The sequence below is a fragment of the Grampus griseus genome, assembly GCF_964374135.1.
Source record: "Grampus griseus genome assembly, chromosome: 19".
Taxonomy (NCBI): Eukaryota; Metazoa; Chordata; class Mammalia; order Artiodactyla; family Delphinidae; genus Grampus; species Grampus griseus.
The window spans coordinates 15,808,980-15,824,097 of record NC_139013.1 but is presented as its reverse complement, the minus strand read 5'-3'; the positions used below and the strand labels follow the sequence as shown (position 1 = coordinate 15,824,097).

The window sequence follows — 15,118 nt, the reverse complement described above, 5'->3', positions numbered from 1 at the left end:
TGTCTCCTGGAGAGCCTCTACGGCATGTGACGAGGGACTGGGGACTCGCCACTCCCCCCAGCTTCCTAAACACATCAACCCAGACTCACCCTTGTCCACACCTTGGCGTGTGCACAAGGCTGAGGCTGTGGCGTATTCTCTGCCGGTCCCACGCTCTTCCTTCGCTCTTCCTTCTGCCCTGCCCTGACCCTCCAGGATGGGTCTCCTCTCTTGGAAGAGCCCCTTAACTCCCACCTCCTGATTTCAGTAGCTCCCCTGTGGCTTTTTCAGGCCAGCGGAACATCCGTGACTGCTCCAAGTGCAGTAAGCCTGCTAGTCACATGTAAATTGGGCAAAGATGATTTTTCACAGATGGAGAAACCCAGGCCCGGTGAGATCCGCTACTTCTCATCAGGACGTCCCAGTCTTCTCTCTCTCGGCCCATCCTGTATACCCCTCTCAGGAAGAAGGCGAGTTACCTGCCCCTGAACCTCCCTCTTCCCTCCTCCCTGATCCAGGCCATCAGTGTAGTATTAAAGAATAAAATTTGCCAAAGTTGGGCTTCCCTGGTGGTGCAGTGGTTGAGAGTCTGCCTGCCGATGCAGGGGACACGGGTTCGTGCCCTGGTCCGGGAAGATCCCACAAGCCGCGGAGCGGCTGGGCCCGTGAGCCATGGCCGCTGAGCCTGCGCTTCCGGAGCCTGTGCTCCGCAACGGGAGAGGCCACAACAGTGAGAGGCCCACGTACCGCAAAAAAAAAAAAAAAAAAATTTGCCAAAGTCTTAGGGAAACAAGACTCATGTTTTATTTCCACAGAGAAACTCTAAAGTAGGCGGCGCCTCCTGAATTTCTGTCACGGTAACTTCAGGTCACAAAATGGAGCAGGTGAAGAAGCAACGGCTGGTGTGTCCACTGAGGCTGACGGTCAAGGAGACACCACAGTGGGTGGGAGGAAACAAGGGATGGACAGATAGGTACCCAACCTAGAAAAAGCAGGTGTTAGCACCCATACCAAGAGCTGGGGGAGGGGCACAGTCAGGTCCCTTGATGACTGATGGTTCTCAGGGCTTCAGTCGCAGTTGCAAGTGATTTTCTGGAAGACAAGAAAAGAGAAAATGGTAGAACACGGCCATTCCTAGAGCTGCTGAAACCAGGCATCCTCTCACCCAGCTTCTGCGCCCACAGTTCCCTCGTGTCCTGCCTATGTCACCTGCGGTCCCCTCACTTTCACTCCTCCCTAAAACAAATATTACCTCTTCCCCACCGGCGACTCGCGTCTTTCTGCCTCTGAGCCTTTAAACCCGAAAGGTTCCCCTCACTACAGTCCCCCCCGCCCCCGCCCTACAATGCCTATCCTGTTCCCACTGCTTAACCGAGCCTGCCTTGCTGTTCTCTGGCCCTGCCTCTGTCAGGCCACCACCCAGCACTCAGAGGGTGTTCCGAGTGTTCTAGGTCATCTTCTCATGAGCTTTTCTCCACACCCCACGCTGGGGTCTCCTCCTTAATACCTTTAGTGTGTCCACCCAGAGCAAAGGGAGGGCCAAGCCCCCAGCCCTCCGTCCCCCCGCCCACCCCCAGGGCGGCGGGCCTCAGCTCCTGGCTGCAGCCTTGCACAGCTCACTGACACTCACCTACCAAAACTTCACCCACTGCAGCAGGTCAGGTCGCGCCCGGGAAGCCTGCAGGACGAGGAGAATGTCTGAGTGGACAGAGCGCCGTCCCCGGCACACCCTCTGGCCTCAGACCCCTTCTCTCGCCAGCCGGATTTTCTCTGCCCCAGTACTTACCGAGGAAGAAACCGTGACTCCGCACTGTAAAGAGAAGATCAGAGGAGGTGAGGTGAGGACCTCGGTGCCCTCTCTGTTCTCGACCATGTCCTTAGGGCTCAGGAAGGGCCCATGGCGGGGACAGGCTCAGGCCAGGATCACCCCAAAGGTCCTTTGGTCTGACTGTGGCCCTTCAGCCACAGCAGATATCTCGCCCTGAGCGCCTTTTACCCAAGATGATATTGAATATGGTCCCTGAGCACACACTGACCAAGGGGAGTGAAAAGAGGAAAGGTAGGTCTCCCTCTGCCTGCTAGGGGGATAGAAGTTGGCCACGAGCAATGGGCAGAAGTGGACACCCACAGGTAGTGTAACTACATCTTCACCTCCTTTCAGTCAGCAGCTAGTTTCTGATCTCTCAGTAGAAGTCCTCTCCCCAAGGGCAGGGGCTTTATTACTCTGAGAGATGGAGGGATAATACTGCCTGTTTGTGCGTTTCTAACCAGCCTAATTAGTATGTAGCACATTCATTTACTGAATTTATCAGATTGTTTTCTTTGCACCCGTATAAAACAAAATCGTCACATTGTTTTTCCTGTTATCTCCTTTGTGAAAGGAAGCATTTATTTTCCCACCAACCAAGAGTTTCTGGGCTGGCCTCCTCTCCCCAAGAAAGGTCAGCAGACAAAGGAAACCTGTCTGTCTGTTTTGCCGTGTGTCGTGTGATTTTTTTTTTTTTTTTTGGAGGCTTATATTCCTCACTGAGAGGATCTTGGGTCCCAGTTTTCTCCATGGCAGGCGATGCACCCACGGCTCCCCTAGAACCTTTTCTGAGTGAGTGGGTGTGACCCTTCTACCCTTCTCTTCCAAACTGCTCTCAGGGAGCTGGAGTCCCCCTGCACAGGGGTGGGGAGACATGACTATCAAAGCGAACAGGATTCGGCCTCAGCTAGCCTACCCAGAGGACCTTGGCAGTGAAGGCCTCCCCTGTCACCCCCAGGCAGACCCCGTGCAGTGGGAGTCAGGAAGGTTGCAAGCCTTACCTTAGTGGGGATCTGGGCTGAGTGCTGCCCCCCACTGGCAGTAGGGTATTTCTGCTGGTTATAATCGTAGTTCTGCGGAAGGAAGCAGGGGGCGGGAGAGAAGGGATGAAGGCATTTTGCTCCCACATCCCGGCCCTGGCTGGACCTTTCTCGAAGCCCCTGCCTCCTCCCCTCCTTGTGTCATGTGTTTTCTTCTACAGAATCTCCTTGAGCCAGAGTCCACGCCCTCACCTCGCTTTATGGTCCCAGCCCAGATGGCCCTGCCTCTCTCGTCCCTCTCCACCTCTCCCAGCTCCTCAAGTGTCCCTGGGGAGGTGAGGCGAGGAGACCAAGGAAAGAAGTGAAGTCTGAATCAGGTGGTCGGGTGGCAGTTACCTTAGAAGCTACAGCTGCCGCATCCTGGCATCCCGTGCCAGGCTGAGAAAATTACAGAACGGGGGGCATGGGGAGAGAGAACTGCAGATTGGCCAGACCCGGGAGCAAGGCTGAGAGGAACCAGGGACCTTCTAGGGCCTCCTGAGGGAGGGGCTCACCTGACCAGCAGCGCCTACCCTCCTCTGGTCTGATGACACACGGATGCAAAGGGAGAGGGCGCCGCGGTGAGGGTGGCTCCGTGGTGCTTCAGGCCTTGCTGGACTCTCGAGGCTCCAGTATCCCACCACCCAGGCTCTGCCCTCCCTTTAGAGCCCCAGCATCCCGCCCAGCCCAGCCAACCCCTCTCAGTGGTCTGTGATAAGCGCTGCCTACAGAGAAGGCCTGGAGGAAACTGATGGCCCAGATAGACACAGGACAGATCTCTACACTCAGCATTGGGCAGCCAGGGTAGAGAACGGGTTGGCAACACCTCCGCCACCCAGGCACCTGGAGCCGGAGCTAGAATAACAAATGAGCGGTACCCGCACAAGCTCCCGGGGCAGAGCTGGGCACCTCAGCCCCAGCCCGCCTTCTGCCTGCAGCAAACCCCGCTCCCCTCACAGGCCTTTTAATCCCTGTTCCCAAATGCTGTTCTCTATACGGTCCTTGGAAGGATGGTCTGTTATTCATAGAGGCGAAGTGGAGTACGTTAGGTTAGCTCTGGGTCAAAGGAGAGAAAGGAAGGGGAGAAATACAAGAAAGGAGATGGAGTCCCCTTAAGAAGCACTGCAGGTGCGCTGGCCACCTCCCCTGCCCCGATCGAGGCAAGAGGAGAATCTCCTCAGTAGGAGGGAAGTTTAGTTCCTGCCATTGTCACTTCTCTACTAGAAACACACACACACACACACACACACACACACACACACACACACTCACTCACTCACTCTCTCTCTCAGGGTCAGAATGTTCTTCCCAAGTCTGGCTTAACTCTCTGCCTTACCCATACCTGAATTCTAACCCCACTATTAGGCCTTACACCGTGGGCACAAACTGGTAGACCGTAGGCCTCCAGACATTTTTTGCTTGGTCCACATGTTTAAATTAAATTAGTTGAAAACCAGATTTCTAGCTTTTCTTGAAAAATCAGACAATGTGGCCCCATCTGTCCAGCCTCACGTGCCCACATGGACAAGTGAGTGGGCAGCCCTTGCCTCAGTGCCCAAGCGTCCTGATTCCCGAAGGCCACTGGCCATGCGGAATGGACGTGTGGCCTTTGACAGGACCCAGAGGCCCTGCCCATCCTTCCCAGAACCCAGATAATCAGACCCCCTGCAGCTGCCTGCACTCGACCATGACCCTCCGTCCTCCCCCCATGCACACTGCCCTCCCGCCGCCCTTCAACTTTCCTCCTTAGTGACCCCTTTCCAGCTCTGAGAGTTGGCCCCAGTCCCAGGTCCCTCCCTCTTCCCCACCCCATGGTCCCCTCCACCTGCTCACGGCAGCTGTGGCTTCCCCCAAGCCAGGCCACGCCCAGCCGGAACAGCAGCAGGCGGAGACAGTGGCTGGCTTCATGATCTTGTGCCTGTGGAGGCCCTAACCCTGGACCTCGGCTTTTATCCCAGGGAGGACCTCCCACTCTGCTCCTTCTTCAGTGACTCACAGCTTCCCTCTCCCATCCCACCTCCACTGGTGAGGCGTTGCGCAGAGGGAGGAAAGTGGGAAGGGAGGAAAGTGGGAAGGGAGCAAGGCACCCCCCCTCAGCAGGGATGGGGAGGAACCGGAACAGAACCTGCAAGCCACTGCCCAGGGCCCAGAACCCCACGTCCTCAGAGCTGAGCTTCCCGACCCTGAAATGAGGGGTCCCACTGCCCTTACCTCAGTAATTGCTTTCCAGTTCAAGAAAGGAGTGCTTTGTTTGAACTTCTGGAGGGAGAAGGAGAGATGAGTGGGCCATGAGGAAAGAGAATTCCAAGGGTGGAGGGGGGCAGCTGGTTGGGAAAGTTTGGCGCTGGGTGTAGTTTGGGGTTAGATAAAGATAAGCCTACCAGAGACTGAGGGTGTCAGCATTTCTGGTGGCATTGGTGATAAGACTTGGCTGAGATTACCTATCTCAAAAGTGAGAAGAGGGGGAATTTTGTGACAAGTAGGCTGGAGGGAGGGGTAGCTGCCTTGAGGGAGGGAGGGGAAAGGGACAGGATGACCAGGATCCTCAGTTCTTCAAAGACGGAGAATTCTCCTACCTCCCAGAGTCGACAGAAGTAGAGGAAGATGCGAGTCCTGAGGTCTGGGATTTGGTTCTGTGGATGAAAGTGGGGAACAGGTGAGCAGGGAGTCTGACCCCTGCTCACCTAAGCCCCTCTGCTCCTGCGACCACCATTCCTCAGCCTACAGGATTCACTGTGACTAAGGTCCAGGGGGAGCTGGGTGTCTTTAGGGACACCAGAAAACTGTTTCTGGAAACAAGGAGAGAGAAGCTAGGTCTCTGGAGCCACTGACCACCCCTCCGCCACATACACAGCACATGACACCATTCTTCTCTAGCCCCATTTACCCCCCGGCCTCAGGCAGAACACAGCTGTGGCAAAACCTCAGGACCAGAACCTGCCCCTGACATGCCCACCTTTGCACCTGTCACGCCACCTCCAGCCCATCTCCCAAAGCTGTAGGGCTGAAGTCTCCCCTTCCTAACCCCTCCTGGAACAACAGTGGAGATGTAAGAAAGGAGGAGACACCAGGAGTGTGGGAGAGCTGATATTTATTTCAAGGACCAGAGTTGAGATTAGTGGGGAGACAGTGGCTTCCTTGGTCAGGGGGACTTCCCTGGTGGCGCAGTGGTTAAGAATCCGCCTGCCAATGCAGGGGACATGGGTTCGAGCCCTGGTCCGGGAAGATCCCACATGCCACGGAGCAACTAAGCCTGTGCGCCACAACTACTGAGCCTGTGCTCTAGAGCCCACGAGCCACAACTACTGAGCCCGCGTGCCACAACTACTGAAGCCCACGCACCTAGAGCCCGTGCTCTGCAACAAGAGAAGCTACCGCAATGGGAAGCCTGCGCACGGCAATGAAGAGTAACCCCCGCTCTCCGCAACTAGAGAAAGACCACACACAGCAACGAAGACCCAACGCAGCCAAAAATAAAAATTAAAACTAAATAAAAATTTTTTAAAAAAGAGAATGGGTGGGGCCCCCATTCATCTGGAGGTCACGGGGTGTGAAAACTCCTCTGGTCCTGAGCAAAGAAATTAGTCCTAAGGGGGAGGTCAATGACTAGGAATTCAGGGACTCGTGGACCTAGCCAAGGGTAGATTGGACCCCTGCTCCGGAAATCCGCAGGGACCTTTTGGCCCACGGCTGTCATCGGGGCAAATCCAGAGAGTCCAGCTTGGGCTTGAAACCCACCCCGCCCCCATACTTGCCAGGAACGTTTGGTCCCCCCTCCTTACTCCTCACCCTGGCTGAAGTCCTTGGCTGCCTCGTCGCCCCTCCCTCCGCCGTGAAGGAGCTGGGGACGCTCCATCCTCTTCTCTGCCCACCTCTGTGCTGCCCCTTCCCTAGGAGATCCGATCCTCGGAGGAGCCACCCCAAAGGAATGCCGCCTGACTGCAAGCACTCCCCTTACTGCCCCCCTGGATGTGCAAAAACGTTTGGCTGTCAGTCCTCTGGCCCTCTGGGAAGTATCTGTGTGTGCCCTGGTTCTCCCATCAGACCCTAAGTGCCCCATGCTCAGGGGCCTGGTCTCCCCGTGGTCCATGGTAGGGCGTCTCACCCCTACCAGAGACAGTTCTTTACGAAACAGAACAAAACAGTCTATTTTGTGCATCCAAAACAGGACTCCGCTGTAGCTGGGAGCTTCTGCATCTCCTGTCTTTCACTCCCCACCTTACTGCCAGAAAGTGACGTTCTTGAGGGCTGTCCCTTTGCCTCCCCACCTGCCACCAACCCCCTCCCTCACACGTTCTGGAGGGCAGGGGTCCTAGTCTGCCTTCTTTTACGTGAAGGGTCAGAAACTACGCTGCTCACAGGAGCCAGGCTGGCGGCTAGAAGAACTGTGGTGGGCGGTGGGAGTCTGACCAAGAGGGGCCCGGTGTTGCCATACTGTTCTTTAAAAATGAATCAAACAGTCAGTGGCCCGCAGATTGCAGCTTCTGCCTTTGGTATCTGGATTGTTTGTTTGTTCTTCGCCTCCTCTCTCAGTCCACACCCTCTGCTCTGGAGGTACATCTGCTATTCTGGTGTCAAATCAGCCTGGCCAGGGCTTCCGCTGCAGGAGGGAGGGGTGGGCGGGGAGGAAGGAGAAGCAGGTTCTGGGCCCCAAGCGACTCCTAACATTGCATATGTGCAGGGCCCGGACTCACGACACCGCCAGGCTCTCGGCGTGTTCGCTTCCTTTTCCCGTCTCTCTGGGCGTCAGTCCTCAGGTGGTCTTTTAGCTTCACCTGATGATTCGGTCCGTCCCCTACCTCTGCCTCTGGTTCCTGAGGATTAGGCCTACTGACTCTCCCCTTAACCTTCTGGTGTCAAAGGGGAAACTGAGGTTCAGACCAGTTCGGGTCTGCATGTTGAGACATGAAAGAGGCCCATTGCCTCCTGGTCCCCCCACTCCCAGCTGCTTGCAAGTTCCCCCTCTCTTTTCAGGTCTCTGCTGTCCTTCCTCCTTGTTTTCATCTTTTCTTTTTGAAGCACTGGGTGGAGTGCTGTCTTCGTGACCATCATCATTGCTCCCTGGCTCACCAAGCAAGGGTTTAGCTTTCTTCTCTATATCCCTTCTCCCACAAAGATCAGAATGAACGGCCTTCCAGCCCTTACCTTGCTGATGGTGTCCCAGTTCATGAAACCCAGCTTGGATTTTAAATTCTGCAGAGAAAAAGAAGGAGAATGACCAAATTGGGTCATCATGTAATTGGCTCAGGGCCCCAGGACAAGAGAGGTCAAGGGCCACTGCTGACAATCATTATAGAAAGAAGACTTCAGCCTGTGGGACCAAGGGACAGAGGTTTGATTTTGCAAAGGAGAGCGAGCAGAGCACTCTTGTCGAACTCACCTTCCAGAAAGTGTCCAAGCCGAAGAGCCCAGGAAACAGCTGAGAGTTCTAAGGGACGGACGAGAAATGGGATGAGAGTAAGGACCCAGCTGTGAGCACGAGGCAGGGGCAGGAGATGTGGGTGTCGGGCGGAGGCAGCCCAAGGAGGAGTGACGTCCTCATTCACCAAGATGTTGGTTCTATTGACAGCTTCCCCTCCCCCACCAGACCCTTGCCCCTGGGTGGGGAAAAGGGAACTGATGGTCAAGCTCTACATCCTGTCATGCACGCCACCTATTATCCCACTCCTGGCCCACCCTTCTCCGCCTCTGGTCAATCCACCTTCTCCTCTTCTCAACACAGTACCTAAGAGCCCCACCTCCAGAAAGCCTTCCTGGACTGACTCGCTACTTGCTCAGCAGAATAACCCCACCCAGTCCCTCGAATCATATCCATATTCGTGCTCCCCCCGATGCCCTGCCCCCCCCAACACTGCTAGTAGCCAATATGTAGTCCCACTGTGCGCGGGGCACTGCGCCTCCACCCGCCTCTTTCCCACGTGGAGATGCCTCCACTGTACAGATGGAGAAACTGAAACGTAGGGCTGTCCAACAGCTTTTCTCAGCATCTGTCTCCATGTCAGACTCCAGTGTTGGGACTCTGAACCACCCTGATGTGATTATGATGCAGAAAGCGCTGCAGTAACTGAGGGGGGTGAAAAGTTAGGCTTTGCTGTCCCCATGTTACCCAAGAGGGAGCCTGGGCTCAGAGAGGTTAATCGACTTGCCTGATGACACACAGATGACAGGTAACGCAGCTGGCGTTTGAACCCCTCATCTTCTGAATCAAAGTTCACTGCCTTTCCACTTGTCAACCCTGCCTTCTTAAATATGGTTTAAAAAAATACCCCCTTGATGATTCTGTCATTTTTGTCTGTTTTTTCACCTCATGATATATTGAAGACTTTGGTAGTATAAAACTAGAAATAGAATTACAAACTGGGAGAGGGTTCCTTAAAATCTGTCTACCCATGAAAGGTTAGTATCCCTGATATGCAAGGAGCTCTCCCGAGAGCCTTCCAGGTGGCATCACCACCCCTCGCCTCCTCCTCCCCGTTAGGCGTGCTCCTCGCCCTGTGGGCCCCACTCAACCCCGGGGCACGGGCTGGCAGCCTCTCCAGGATGCCTGTTAGAAACCAGAATCTCAGCCCCACCCCAGCCCTGCTGAATGCGAATCTGTATTTTCACAAGACCTCTAGGTGATTCCTGTGAGCCTTAGCCAACACTTCCTCTGTCAGCACAGCCGTTGCTGAGGGAGAGGCAGATTTCCAGAATAACTAGGAGGGAAATGTACGCTCTCGAAACACTGTTTCCATGTACGCTCTCGAAACACTGTTTCCAAAGTCCTTCAGAGAAGTCACCCGAATACTGTTTCCCCGCAGGGTATAGGACGTTTGAAACAATCATGTTTCTAGAAGGATTGGTTTTCATACGATTTTTCACAGCCCCATCTGTGGTATAAAGTGAGGTATATCGTGTAAGGATCTGCAATTAATTATTACTTCGGAGCTGGTTAGTCTTTTCAGGAGCATGTGTTTGGTTTCTTCCCTCTAGATTGTAAATTCCCCAGAGAGGGAGTTGGGACCAGAGCTAGCCTTAGGACGGGGGGCCGAAGCGGAGTTGCCTTGAGGAGGGCGCACAGCTGCCGTGATGAGCTGCCGTCACTGCAAGTTCGCCTCTCACCTGACCCCCAGATTCCCCGGACACGTGGACTTCACTGCACGGCGGGAGAGAGAAAGAGAAACTCTCATGTCCCACGAAGACACCTAGTCCAATCCCCAGACTGCAGTATTTTAACTCCGTGGCTGGCCCGGACCCGGCGGCAGTCAGCCCGTTCCCCGCCCATCCCTCAACGCCTCTTGTTTTCCTTCCCACTGTTTGGGGCAGATCTGCACAGACACGCCCTCGCCAGACGCTCACCTCGGGTTTGTTCCCACCACTTCCACCCCTGCTACCCAAGGAGGAGCTGGTATTGTATCCCAGCAAGGGAAAGCGAGAGTCCATGTGGGGTCTCCAAAGGGCTTGGAAGGGCCCAAATTGTTCCCAAAATAGGAAGTCATCCCATAATAGGCACTATGATATTTTCACGCCCTGCCCAAGCTCCACACTGTCCCATCTTCAGCCGGTCAGTCACGGAGGGAAGTTATTCGGGGCACGGAGAAGGGTAGGTGTGGCCACGTGTATTTGGAAATGTGGGGTAATTGGGGGATTCTGAGCTGCTGCCGTCCAACCTCCACTTCATGCCAGGGGTGGAAAAGCCACTGGAGACCAACTTCATAAGAGCCGTGACCCTGGCACCCTGGGGCTCCTTCGGCCCTCCTCCTGCCTCTCCTCACCCCTCACCCTCTCCTGGAACCTAGAAAGGAGAAGGGACCCCTAGAATCCTTACCTGGGAGTAACCGCCTTGATCAAAATTTCTAGAGTTTTCGAAGGGTCAGTTGTAGGTGGGGGGAGGGGAAGCAGGTAGTACAGGGAGCAGTAAATTAACACTTGGCTTGCTCTTGCCTGAGACCCTCCTCTTGCCTGAGGCCTTTCCCAGATCCCCAAGGAAGCCAGCTGTGCCCCCTCTCAGCAGGACCCCTGATGGGAGTTCCACCCCAATCCGGCTGCCAGGTAGTGGTCCCCTCCTGGCCCTCTCACCCCTCACGTAGGGACACTGTATTTGTTAGCGTCCACACCTCAGCTCTGTAAATGTCCTTAAGTTTCCACGTGCGGTTCTGCCCCAATCCTCCTGGGAGCTTCCCAAACAAGTGTCATGTTTCCCTGTGCCCACCTCTCTTGCTCCATCCACTACCCCAGCTCTAGTCCAATTCGCCAAGTGGACACGCCTGCAGAAATAGAGGTCAGACAGGAGACAGGGCAGCCCCGGCATCAGGGAGTGGATGACGAGGGGCTAGAGTGAGCACAGTAGGCAGGGCACCTCTTCTGGAAATTAGAGGGCACATTTAAGCCACACTTCCTGGTGAGGCTGGGAAGGTGGGGAACAGAAGCTGAGGGAGCCCAGGATGACAGCTCCGGTGACGCCACCTACCCTGGGGCTGGCAGCTTTCGGGAAGACCTCGGAGTGGGTTTCCTCAGCAGGGACCACCAGGGGCCCCACCTCTGCCTTCAACAAAGGAGAACTTACCCAGTGGAGCTCAGAACTGCCACCGCTGCTGCTGTTGCTGCCGCCGCTGCTGCCACCACTGATGCTGCCACCGCTGTTCCTGCCATCACTGCTGCTTCCCTGAGGGTCAGGAAGAGATCAGAGTGAGGTCTAAAGATGAGGACACCGAGATTGCTTTCCTCTCTCCCCGGCCTCCCTTGCTCAGGACTATTTCCCGCCCGGTCTGAGGGGAGCAGAATTTCTGCAGAATGCCCCAGGTTGTCCTGTCCTCTTACCCCAGAGTTGCTAGAGCTTCCACCTGAGCCAGATGGTGGGCGGTTGGTGCATTGCAGAGGGAAGGGGACGGGTGAGGTTTGAGACTTCAGTCAAAGCCATCCCCACAGGCCAGGCTCTCCTGCTTCCCTGGCTTGGCCTTCTTTCCCATCGCATCTCTCTTCCATGCCCATCTCACTCTTCCAAGCCTCCTCCCCACACCTATCTCTCCCCTGTCCTATCTGCCTCTTCCCTCAACCCCTCCCCTGCCCATCTTTCTTTCCTCTTCGTCTCTCCCACTTTCTATCACACGCATCCAAACAGACTCTTCCTCTTACCTCTGCATTTGGGTTGTCGCTGCTTCTCCTTGAGCCATAAGGAGGTTGGGCCACATCTGCCTGCAGGGAGGGTGAGACTGAGCATGGGATCGGGAAGGACACGGGGGAAACGCCAAAAGTGTGGGCTTGAAGGGAGGGAGGTGGCAGGCATCAGGGCCAGGGTGATGTCCTGATGTACCTGAGTGTTGGTGCCTAGGTTGTATGCCCCTCCATAGCCTTCGTGGCCCCAGGAGCCTCCCTGAGAGTTGGTCCCAAAGCTGCCACCTGAGCCTCCAGAATACACCTGGTCCCAGGGAATCCCTGGACCTCCAGGATTGCCTGGAGAGCCAGAGGAGCCATGGCCTCCAGATGGAGGCTGCCCATTGGTTCCCTGCAAGAACAACGTGGCCGCACTGAGTGTGTGTGGCCACCTCCCTCTGGGATGGGGTAGGACAGGCAGAGCAACTCAGATAGAGAAGCCACAGGGAGAAGCAGGTGGAGAGAGACCTCAGGGTGGTGGGGGAGGGATGCCTAACGTAGAAGGAAACTGGCCCTGACAGCCACCAATAAGGGAGCCCTTCCTCCTATTAACTGCTTCCCAGGACTCTCAACCCAGCTGCCCGCAGCCTCCCATTTCCACACCCGGCTTCCAGCCACTCACCAAAGCACCGTTGCCGCCAGGCATCCCCTGCGAGGAGCTGTGGGCAGCGTCCACTCCGTGCTGAATGACATTCTCAGCCTGTCTGCCAGCCTCACTCCCAGTGTTTCCAAGAGCATGGGCCGCTTCCTCAACCCCACGGGCGAGAGCATCCCCCACGCCGGGGCCCATGGTCTCCTTGACTCCAGAACCCGCTGCCTCTCCATCCCCTCTGCCAGTGGCCTCCCCGACTCCGTGCTTGATGGCCTCTCCCGCCCCGTGTCCAGTGGTCTCCATGGCCCCTGCTCCAGAGCTCTCCCCTCCACTCAGCAGTAGGCCAGCCTCCCCACTGCCCAGGCACAGGGCCAGCAGGAGGCAGGCCAGACACCCCTGTAGCTTCATCTCTGCCTTGTTCCTTCTCTCCTGAGTGTCTTCTTCCCACCCAAGTTTACTCGCTTGCCCTTTCTCTTTCCCTGCGTCTGCGTGCCCTCCTCCCTTCTCTCCTTCCTTCTGACTTCTCGTTCTCCCTTCCTCTAGGTCTGCAGTCTTCTCTCTCCTTTCCCAGATGTTCCTGTTTTCCCACAGCCCTTGTCCCCGCTGCTACTCCTTATACTGTAGCTTGGAAGAAGGTGGCAGGGCTGGGCAGCCCAGAGTCCCTCCCCACAGTGACTCAGGCCCAGCCACCCATAGGTGAGCTGTAATTGTGAGCCTGAGAGCCTGTGTCGAAACAGAGAGGGAGCCCGTGCATCAGGGAGGGAGGGGGAAATGGGATGAGACCGGTGCCAAAGTGTTCCCATTTCCCAACCCCAGGAGTCTGGGGCGCAGGGTAGGAGGTCGCATCTGAGGTGATAGGCTGGTAGTGTCTCCTAGAGGTGGTGTGTGTGGGGGGGGGGGGGACTTAGGAGAGAGGAATCAGGCAGGACCTCATCAGGGGGGCGAGGGTAGGGAACCCAGCGGGATAGGACCCACCCTAGGTGTGAGCCAGCCTGGGTCGGGGACGCCAGAATGGCAGGACGCCACCTGCCGCTGCAGGTGCCCTTCCTCAGCCTTCCTCTCCGTTTCCATCGGCCTTTGTCTCTCCCATCTCTCTCCCCTCCCATACTGCCACCTAAAGGTGACTGCCTCACACTTCCACACCTTCCAGCCACAGAGAGCCTGGGACCCAGGAGACCGCCCTCAGTGGGGACGCCAGGCATCTGTCGGGGAAGGAAGTGGCTACGACCCTGAGAGGGGTCATCGGGGCGCCTCAGTTAGCATCCCGGCTGCTCTGAGCTGAGAAAGCTGGGTGGAGCTGGGGAGCTGGGCAGGCAGGCGGGCCACCCCCAAGGAATGAGGGGGCGAGGAAGACCTAGGGAGGGAGTTGCTGACCCAGGCACCCATCCTGTTTACCGGGCCTGGTGGGGGCACGTGTGTGAGCTCACGGCCTGCCGCGAGGGCTGGGACTACACCAGCGCACCCCCACTGCTGCCCCCAGCCCCTCCCAGAGGGGCCAGAGTGGCACTGGTAAGGGAGGAGGGGTCAGCACAGGGGCAGGAGCCCCGGGTCAGCCAGTGGCCCTCTCCCCTGGGCCCAGCTCAGGATGCAGAACTCGGGCAGCCTCCCGAGGTCTCATCGCTGCTCAGCGAGCGAGGCTGCTTCTCCACTCCCAGGAACCCCAGGCCCTCCCACTTGGCACTGCCTTGTATCGCTGGGACTCATCGCCGAGTTAGGAGGGGCCGGTTTCTATCCGCCTTTCTCAGCGTCTCTCCGTCAGTCTCTCTCTCCACCCCAACACCTTCACCCCAACATGTAACACCCATCACCTCTCACGATGTAAACACAATGCCTGTCTGTCCTCCGCTGCTCCTTCCTAGCTCCTTATTATCCCATCGCTGACTCTTTAATGATGATAATAGTGGTGGGGGTAATAACAATAAAAATCGTCATCATCGCTGTAGCTGCAGTTTATCCAGGTGCCCAGCACCAGACTAAGCACTTTAAGGCTCAGACAGCCCTGGGAGAATCGGTCTTATTCTCAGCCTGTCTGCCAGCCTCACTCCCAGTGTTTCAAGAGCATGGGCCGCTTCCTCAACCCCACGGGCGAGAGCATCCCCCACCCCGGGGCCCATGGCCTCCCTGACTCCAGAGCCTGTTGCCTCCCCATGGGATGACTCGGCGATGGGTCCCAGTCCCAGTGACCCAAGGCAGTGCCAAACGGGAGGACCTGGGGTTCCTGGGAGTGGAGAAGCAGACACCACATTTAGGGACCGAGAACTTGGGGCTCAGAGGGGACATGGTGAGTATGCGGTAGAGGCAAAGCTAAGCCCAGCCTGTCTCATTCCTGAGCCTGGCTTCCAGCGTATTCTGTCATCTCCGTGTCTCAGACCTTCCCCTGCTTTTCGAAGCCCTCATTCTTCCCTGGACAGAATTAGTTTGGATTTTGCTCCGGGGCCATGTAAAGGGCAGAGAGCAGGAGGAAATCTGAGGCCTCTGGGGTTGGTGATGGACATCCCAGCCCCCTGAGCCTGCTGCTTCCCATTCCCGCGGGGCAGGACCACAGGGCAGGAGGTGGTGTGCACGCTCACTGACTCCAGGACTCCTTCC

General features: G+C 56.5%; 1 protein-coding gene across 1 annotated transcript; it reads right to left on the bottom strand.

Moving 5' to 3' along the window:
* Positions 1 to 954: 954 nt before the first annotated feature.
* On the bottom strand, positions 955 to 12,973 carry DMKN (dermokine). Its single transcript, XM_082677801.1, has 14 exons — positions 12,560 to 12,973; positions 12,098 to 12,289; positions 11,920 to 11,979; positions 11,351 to 11,449; positions 10,560 to 10,579; positions 9,907 to 9,940; positions 8,352 to 8,402; positions 8,186 to 8,233; positions 7,951 to 7,998; positions 5,382 to 5,438; positions 2,788 to 2,922; positions 1,766 to 1,789; positions 1,610 to 1,657; positions 955 to 1,071 (listed from the first exon to the last, which is right to left on the bottom strand). Exons 1-13 carry the CDS (start codon positions 12,935 to 12,937, stop codon positions 1,610 to 1,612), a joined length of 1,194 nt encoding a protein of 397 aa, XP_082533927.1. The 5' UTR covers positions 12,938 to 12,973; the 3' UTR covers positions 955 to 1,071.
* Positions 12,974 to 15,118: the final 2,145 nt, after the last annotated feature.